At 35.6% G+C, this 9,606-nt stretch overlaps 1 protein-coding gene across 1 annotated transcript; it reads left to right on the top strand.

The window, feature by feature from the left end:
• The first annotated feature begins 783 nt into the window (after nt 1-783).
• Nucleotides 784-3,379, top strand: PTH (parathyroid hormone). Its single transcript, XM_032240831.1, has 3 exons — nt 784-920; nt 2,565-2,655; nt 2,758-3,379. The coding sequence occupies exons 2-3, from the start codon at nt 2,570-2,572 to the stop codon at nt 3,017-3,019; spliced, it is 348 nt and encodes a 115-aa protein (XP_032096722.1). The 5' UTR covers nt 784-920; nt 2,565-2,569; the 3' UTR covers nt 3,020-3,379.
• The last annotated feature ends 6,227 nt before the right edge of the window (nt 3,380-9,606 follow it).

Below are 9,606 nucleotides of genomic sequence, written 5' to 3'. Positions count from 1 at the left end.
CAGCTATAAAGTCTCCTGTCTTTTTTTCCTCAGACTTATGTAATTTCATTCAATTATTTCTCATGTTATATTTTATGCAAAAATGGGGATAAGAACCTACTTTAGTACTTTAAATATTAACTTTAAAGGACTGCTGTGAAGATCTAGTGGGATAATATATGTAGTTAGGCATGCAGTTAGTGCTTATCAAATGTTATTATTACAGATTAAAATGCACAAATAAAATATAAAGTTAAATACATATTAAAATAATTTCAACTCTGAAGCTTTTAAAGTTATTATGTGCTAAGATCATTTTCTCAAATTGTTTTTAGTACTTCCTTTAAGAAAAGGGCTATTTTTGTTTTTTTGAAAGATGACCAGAAGTGATGTGAATTGGTTGAAAATGCCTTGTAAAATAAGCATGACGTTTATGACGTATTATCATAAAAATTGTACCAACGGTACAGTTATAAAAAATATACTTATTTTTGGATTTTACTTTCAAGTAAGATAATAATTTTATCGTAAACCTTTGAAATCAGCTTTTTTACAGTATAAATTCAGATTCATCAATCCAGATAGAATTTTTCTAGGTGGTATAATTCTGTATTTGTTGAAAGTCTTTGCATAAGCCCCTTTTCAGGTCAAATGCTGTTTCCCTTTTGGTATCCAATTATCCGAAACTTAAGAAAAGTGTGCACCGCCCAATGGGTGTGCACATTGGGCTGCTCTGAACCTATAGTTGAGACCCAGTGTATTGGGAGTGACATCACCTGTAACAATAAAAGAGCCTCTCTTTGTAAGCAGAAGACCTATATATAAAAGTCACATCTAAGGGTCTGCAGTCCAGTTCATCAGTTTTCTTTAGTTTACTCAACATCACTACTAACATACCTGAAAGATACCTGAAAGAAGATCTTGTTCTAAGACACTGCATGGTAAGTAATCTTAAAAATTCACTTCTGAATCTCAGGAGATTTTTGATAATCAAGTTACTTAATGAGTACCATTTCTACAAATGTCCATGCTGCTTCTTCAAGGTAAAATGCTAAGAGGATTGAGTTATGTTTAATATAAAATGCCACATACAAAATAAATTAATGCTACTAAAATACTCTCAAATCACAAAATACTTTGTGATTAAAGTCTCCTGAGATACCTTGCTTTTTAAAAATTTATCTGAAATTACAGCAAAAAATCATTAAAATTTGTCATGCTATGCTTTAATATAATATTATCAGTATCAAAATTTTGAAATAAAACAGGCTGGTGGTGAATGAATAGTTCTGATTTAAATAATCACTATAAATATATTAAGTGGAGTTAATATTCTATTTCTCCTGCAGAATATTATTTGGATTATTTATTTTATGGCTCATAAAGAGCCTAATCTGTATACTAAAGTTGGATAAGCTCAGTTCGACTAGTGAATATTTATTCCCTTTACATAAATGACAGTTCTATTCTGAAAACTATATTTCTTTAATTTCATGAAATTGTATTACATGAATTTTAAGGGTGTTCTGCAACAATTTTTCAGCTTTTTATTTATGATATTCTTATAAGAAGCCCATTTCCCTAAGGAAGCAAAGCAGATATGCCTGAGGTCACTAGGTAAATGTGAAAAACCTAAGATTAGACTCCAGTGCTCCTGTGTCCTCTAGCTACTTATTTTTAACATAACCAAAAAATAAAATTTTCATCTGTTGCTCCATCAATAGCTTTATATTGTAAACAAAAATGTAGCAGATTATATTTCCTATGCTACTTCTAAACGATACAAATTCCCTGTAAAACAGGAGTACATAATTACTCTATGTGTATGTTAAAAGGCAGCATACTGAGCATAAAGGTAAAGCACTTCTATAATAACAGCCTTTGCAAGTACCGAAATGCAGATCAAAACAAGAATATCCTATACTGATGTGAAACAAGGAAAGAGAAAAAAGTTATATTAAAAGATATAATTTAATAAGTTGAAGAAATAAGATACAAACAAGGATTCCATTTAGAGATGAAGCTCAAAATCCACATCACAAGTAATTAATTAGATGATTTTTAAATACTTTGACACACAATTTTTAACGCTAGGAGAAATATGCATTAATTTAGTGAAAATCTCTAAATCAGCACCTATTAGTTTGGTATTTATGGTTATTATTACAATGCCTGAAATGAAGTTTACTTAAGAAAAGGATTTGCTAAGTAAATAAACAGTGTTAACAGTTTAGCCTATTAAGAAAATTAGCCATTTTCAAGCAAATTATAAGCACTGAGGAATAATCAACATAAAATGCAGTGCGGGGGAAAGTCTCAAAAATAGCTCTCTCATTCCTCTTGTGGCTTAAGATTTGTATAATAAAACTTGCACAAGAAATCTCCAAAAGATACTTAAGAGCATAAAACTAATTTCTAAGTCAAATTATGTGTAAATATATTAGGTATACTAAAGTATCCATAAAATAAAGAGGTTGATTCCAAAAGCTTCTTGTGAAAACCAACCCAATTAGTTACCATTATATTACTATAGTTTGAAATATTTAAAATATTTTTAAATACCTCCATTTTGCTTTTCTTTTTAGTGAAGATGATACCTGCAAAAGACATGGCTAAAGTAATGATTGTCATGTTGGCCATTTGTTTTCTTACAAAATCGGATGGGAAATCTGTTAAGTAAGTACTGTTTTGCCTGGGAATTGGATTTTAATGTTGGCTTTATCATTTAGAAGTGGGGAGCTAATGGGAAATGGCCCCCTCTGTTTCTCTTCTTCCCAGGAGGAGATCTGTGAGTGAAATACAGCTTATGCACAACCTGGCAAAACATCTGAACTCGATGGAGAGAGTAGAATGGCTGCGTAAGAAACTGCAGGATGTGCACAATTTTGTTGCCCTTGGAACTCCTCTAGTTCCCAGAGATGCTGGTTCTGACAGGCCCAGAAGAAAGGAAGACAATGTCCTGGCTGAGAGCCATGAAAAAAGTCTTGGAGAGGCAGACAAAGCTGATGTGGATGTATTAACTAAAGCTAAATCCCAATGAAAAGGAAAACAAATATGGTCAGAGTTCTGCTCTAGACAGTGTAGGGCAACAGTACTCCATGCTGCTAGTTTTTCAAAGCTCTATTAAGATTTCCAAGTGCCAATATTTCTGACACACCAAACAACATGTAATCCATCATTAGCCATGATAGCTGCAAATTAAATTGATTATTTTGCTTCTACTTTTATTCATTTAAGAGCTCTTTTAATATTTTATATTGTTTATTCTTTTTAAAGTATGTTGTTGCATAATTTATAAAAGAATAAAATTGCACTTTTAAGCTTCTCTTTTACCTTAAAATGTAAAACAAAAATTTAATGATCGTAAGTCTAAATAAATGAAGTATTTCTCACTCATTGCAAGTATCTTTTTGGTTATGACTTACACCCAGATGTTTACATTGACCATGAATAGTTAGAACAATACAAAGTATTTTTTTAATCATGTGTTTCACATTTGGATACTTTTAACATCATCCTTTTAGTTTACCAAAGCACTGGGTTCTGGGCTCCCAAATCTTCACTAGCTAAATACTGTTGTCCTCTTGATTTCAGGAAAAGAAATAAAATGTTCAGCAAAAAAGGGGGCAAAAGTGGTCTGAAACTTGCAAAAGTATTTGCCCCTGCATAAAAACCCACTAACCATAGTTCTAGTCTGGACTCAAAATTGCAAGGAATAGAAAGCTTATATCTATTAGAAGAAAATTTCACTCATTTATTTGTCATTTGACAAATATCTATTTAGTGTTTATTATTTGTCATGTACTGTCTTAGGCACTGGCATACAATGGCAAAGAAAACAGACACGGTTTCTGTCTTCATGCGGCCTACAATTTAATGGGGAAGACAGATAATATTAATACATCATTAAGTTCGACAAGTGCTATGTAAGCACAGCACAAAATATTGCAGAAATTTAAAACACAGAGCCCTAATGTATTTAGATCAGTGCTGTCCAACAGAACTTTCTGTGATGATAGAAATGTTCTGTATTCCGTGCTGTTTGATACGGTAGCCACATAGCCATTTATGTAAAATGTGGGTAGTGTGACTGATGACTGATTTTTATTTTCTTATTCTTATTTTCAATCCCTTGGTCAATTTGAATGATTTTAAATTTTAAATTTAAATTAATTAAATGTATATAGCCACATATGGCTAGTGGCTACTATACTGAACAGCATAGATCAATCTCAAGATGATCCAGCTGAATAAGAAACATGAGTAAGAGTTAATCAGGTGAAAAGTAGAGTCTCTCAGGCAGGTGGTATAGCATATGCAAAGGTCCTTAGTTGGGAGGGAAGATGGCTGTAATGTTAAAAGCTGAGATTACAAAAATGAATAAGATTCCATCTCTGGCCTCAGAGTTCATGTTCTAATGAGAAAGACAGATAGGTAAGCAAGTAATTGCAATACAAATGCAAAATACTGTGAGATACAGAGGAGAGAGTAGATCTGCCTGATAGAACAAACAATTGAGATGAAATTTTAGTGGCAATTAAACTTTGCAAAATGTAGAATAGAAGAATATTAACACATTTCTTGCATTCTGATGGAATCAAACTGTAGTTTAAATGCAAAGAAAATCAATTCTAAACAGAAAGGGATGCATTACAGAATTATAGAGAATGCTGAAGGAAACAGAATCTAGGAAGGACTTAAAGTCCATGAGGGAGCGATTCTCTCTTCTAATAGCAGTAGCTGCTTTGACCATTATCCTGAGACTGCCCAGATCAGGAGGCAGCTGCTGTTCCAGAAACACACTACACCTCTATCATCCACCCCAGCAAAAACGGATGTCCAACACTATTAACATCTGTCAGTACCTTGTCATTGTAACCTTTGCTAACACTATTACAGTAAAATCAAACCGGTCCACAACAATGCTTGCCAGCAGAAATGAAGAAGTTGCAGATCACCTTACTCCTGCCTTCCCAATCTCACAAGAATGCACCTGATTGGCTGAACCTTAGCCGCAGAGGTGTCTGGAAAATGTAGTTTTTAGCTTGCCAGCCTATGTAATAGAGGAATGCACACTAGAAGGCAGAGTGGACAGTGTCTCTGACTCCCTGGCAGAGAAATGCCACAGTGAGTATGCTTGAATATGTCCCCTTATGAAACTACACAAGAATTTCTTTGGGATCGTTACCCAGAAATAGAATCATAAGACATAAACAAATCTCACAAGCACAGTTTATACTCCTGGTAGAGCTAAACATTCATGTTTCCCTATTTCCACCTTCAGTTTGGAATGTTATACCTTTATAATAAGTTTTGCCATATTGATGTCAGGTGGTAGCTCATCGGTTTTATCTGTGTATCTCTGATTATTAGTGAGATTGACCTTATCTCTATATGTGGGTCATCTTGGTGTGAACTGCTTGTTTATATCCTTTGCTGTTTTTCTATTGCTTTTCTGGCCCTGTTGATTCTAAATTCTTTGTATATTCTAATTCAAATTGCTTGTTGGTTTTGTTTGTCTGTTTATGAGACAGAGGAGCCTCACTGTGTTACCCAGGCTAGAGTACAGTTGTGCAATCATGGCTCACTGCAGCCTCAAACTCCCAGGCTCAAGTGATTCTCCTATTCAAGCTCCCAAGTAGCTTGAAGTATAGGTGCACACCACTACGCCCAGCTAATTTTAAAATTTTTTGTAGAAATGGGGTCCAATATGTTGCTCAGCTGGTCTTGAACTCCTGGGCTCAAGTGATCCTCCTGCCTTTCCTTCCAAAAGTGCTGAGATTACAGGCCTGAGCCACCACACCTGGCCCCATGTTGGTTTTAAATGCCACAAATATTTTCTCCTAGTGTGTCATGTATTTTCTGACTCTTTCTATGCTTTGAAAAAAAAAAAAAACTTTAAAGGTCTTTTATTAGCATTAACTGAGCAACTTAATAATATATTAAAATAACTATTCTAAAAAAGAAAAACTTGAAACATCTCTCTGTAGTATTGCCTCAAAAACTACAAATTGGACAATTATCTGACAATGTCAACTTTTCCAAAGAGTAAGCAATTACACTATGATATTTTGCTTTGAATCTTGAACCTGAATTAATAAGAACTAGTAATAAAAATTGGCAAGTTAAATCAGATGTTCAAAATAAGATTTAGTCAAAAGATACCTTTTAAATTTGTCAATGACTTAATAACCAGACTTAGTTATATGAGGGTGATGGATATACTCATCATCTTCATTGTAATGGTGGCTTCACAGGAATATACATAGATCAACATTTACAAAGCCATACACTTCATGTTTGCAGTGGAAAACTTTTAGAATTACAGAAAGGATTTTTTAAAGTGGGGAGAGAAGGGAACCCACCCTAAATGCCACCACCAAAAATGACCACTGATCACATTTTGATTACTAAGTTTTTGGATTTTCTAACACACTTCCACTCAGAGTACAATACGTAATTGACACATTAATTACAACTGAGAGTCAACTAAAGCATTTACATGTTAAAACAAGGAGACCACCCACAACATTACCAACAGTATTTACTTCCTGCCATATAAAAGATTCCAAACTTATTTTGAGATGCCACACAAAGCCCATTATCCAACATGGTAACTTTGGTTTCAAACTTTGCCTGTTCATTGACTGTAGCAAAAACAGACTTAGGTACTCTGGGTAAGAGAGAAGTAGGGGACAGGGATGTTGGGAGAGGCGCCATCACTTCTAAATGTTTGTATGCAGGGAGTCCAAACCTAAAACAGAGAAACTGACCTAGTTAAAACAGAATCGAGACAATTGGAGTCAATCCAAGATGGCCAATTAGGAGCAGCTCAGGATTGCAGCTCCCAGGGAAAGCGCAGAGGGTGAGTGGACGCCGAATTTCCAGGTGGATTTTTATTGCCCACAGACCAGGAGATTCCCAGGCGGAGGAAGCCCAAGGGTCATCAGCATGGCTGGTTTGGCTACGCGGCTGTTTTGGCCAGCGCAGCTGTTTGGCTGGCGCAGCTGTTTTCACCAGCACCCCAGCGCGGTGGTTCTCTGTACAAAATACACTAGTCCGGGTGCCATTTTAGCTGGTGATTGGAGCTCCTGGGAGACAGAGGCACCCATGGATCTGATTAAAAAGGGGACATTGTCAATATTAGACAGATCAACAAGACAGAAAATTAACAAGGATATCCAGGACTTGAACTCAGATCTGGATCAAGCAAACCTAACAGACATTTACAGAACTCTCTACCCCAAATCCACAGAATATACATTCTTCTCAGCACCACATCACACCTACTCTAAAATTGAACACATAATAGAAAGTAAATCACTCTTCAGCAAATGCAAAAGTACGGAAATCATAACAGTCTCTCAGACCACAGTGCAATCAAGTTAGAACTCAGAATTCAAAAACTAACTCAGAACCTCAGAGCTTCATGGAAACTGAACAACTGGCTCTTGAATGTTGACTGGATAAACAATGAAATGAAGGCAGAAATAAAGATGTTCTTCAAAACCAATGAGAACGAAGACACAATGTACCAGAATCTCTGGGACACATTTAAAGCAATGTCTAGAGGAAAATATATAGCAATAAATGCCCGCATGAGAAGCAAGGAAAGATCTAAAATCAACACCCTATGGTCAAAATGGAAAGAGCTAGAGGAACAAGATCGAAAAACCTCAAAATCTAGCAGAAGACAAGAAATAACTATGATCAGAGCAGAACTGAAGGAGATAGAGACACAAAAAAACCCTTCAAAAAATCCATAAATCCAGGAGCTGGTTTTTCAAAAAGATCAGCAAAATAGACAGACCACTAGCCAGATTAATAAAAAAGAAAAGAGAGAATAACCAAATTGATGCAATAAAAAATGGTAAAGGGGATATCACCACAGATTCCACAGAAATTCAAACCATCATCAGAAATTATTACAAACAACTCTATGCACATAAACTAGTAAACCTGGAAGAAATGGATAAATTCCTGGACACTTGCGTCCACCCAAGCCTAAACCAGGAAGAAGTCAAAACCCTGAATAGACCAATAGTAAGGTCTGAATTTGAGGCAGCAATTAATAGCCTACCAACCAAAAAAAGCCAAGGTCCAGATGGGTTCACAGCTGAATTCTACCAGGCATACAAAGAGGAGCTGGTGCCATTCCTTCTGAAACTATTCCAAACAATCCAAAAAGAGGGAATCCTTCCCAAATCATTTGATGAGACCAACATCAACCTGATACCAAAACCTGGCAGAGACTCAACAAGAAAAGCAAACTTCAGGCCAATATCCATGATGAACATAGACGCAAAAATCTTCAATAAAATACTGGCAAACGAATTGCAACAGCACATCAAAAAGCTTATCTACCATGATCAAGTAGGATACATCCCGGGGATGAAAGGCTGGTTCAACATATGCAAATCTATAAATGCAATTTACAACATAAACAGAGCCAAAGACAAAAACCTCATGATTATCTCAATTGATGCAGAGAAGGCCTTTGACAAAATTCAACAGCCCTTTACACTAAAAACCATCAATAGACTAGGTATTGACAGAACATATCTCAAAATAATAAAAGCTATTAATGACAAACCAACAGCCAATATCATACTGAATGGGCAAAAACTGGAAGCATTCCCTTTGAAATCTGGCACTAGACAAGAATGCCCTCTCTCACCACTCCTATTAAATATAGTACTGGAAGTTCTAGCCAGAGTAATCAGGCAAGAAAAAGAAATAAAGTGTTTTCAAATACAAAAGGAGGAAATCAAATTGTCTCTATTTGCAGACCACATGATTGTATATTTAGAAGACCCCATCGTCTCAGCCCAAAATCTCCTGAAACTGATAAGCAACTTCAGCAAAGTCTCAGGATACAAAGTCAATGTGCAAAAATCACAAGCATTCCTATACACCAATAACAGACTTAAAGAGAGCCAAATCAAGAATGAACTGCCATTCACAATTGCTACAAAAAGAATAAAAAACCTAGGAATACAATTAACAAGGAATGTAAAGGACCTCTTCAAGAAGAACTACAAACCACTGCTCAACAAAATAAGATAGGACACAAACAAATGGAGAAACATTCCATGCTCATGGTTAGGAAGAATCAATATTGTGAAAATGGCCATACTGCCCAAAGTAATTTACAGATTCAACGCTATCCCCATCAAACTACCAATGACCTTCTTCACAGCACTGGAAGAAAGCACCTTAAACTGCATATGGAACCAAAAGAGAGTCCGCATAGCCAAGTCAATTCTAAACAAAAAGAACAAAGCTGGAGGCATCACACTACTGGACTTCAAACTATACTACAAGGCTACAGTAATCAAAACAGCATGGTACTGGTACCAAACAGAGATATAGACCAATGGAACAGAACAGAGGCCTCAGAGGCAACACAGCACATCTACAACCATCCGATCTTTTACAAACCTGACAAAAACAAGCAATGGGAAAGAATTCCCTGTTTAATAAATGGTACTGGGAAAATTGCTAGCCATGTGCAGAAAGCAGAAACGGGACCCCTTCCTGACACCTTACACTAAAATAAACTCCAGATGGATTAAAGACTTAAACATAAGACCTAACACCATAAAAACCCTAAAAGAAAATCTAGGC

Source organism: Sapajus apella, unplaced genomic scaffold, assembly GCF_009761245.1.
Source record: "Sapajus apella isolate SASKATOON/1434 unplaced genomic scaffold, GSC_monkey_1.0 scaffold47, whole genome shotgun sequence".
NCBI lineage: Eukaryota > Metazoa > Chordata > Mammalia > Primates > Cebidae > Sapajus > Sapajus apella.
This window is presented reverse-complemented; position numbering and strand designations above follow the sequence as displayed.

Coding starts and splice junctions, on each gene's coding strand:
- PTH (XM_032240831.1), top strand. CDS start 2,570: ATGATACCTGCAAAAGACATGGCTAAAGTAATGATTGTCATGTTGGCC. Junction 2,656..2,757: donor TCGGATGGGAAATCTGTTAA/GTAAGTACTGTT, acceptor TCTTCTTCCCAG/GAGGAGATCTGTGAGTGAAA.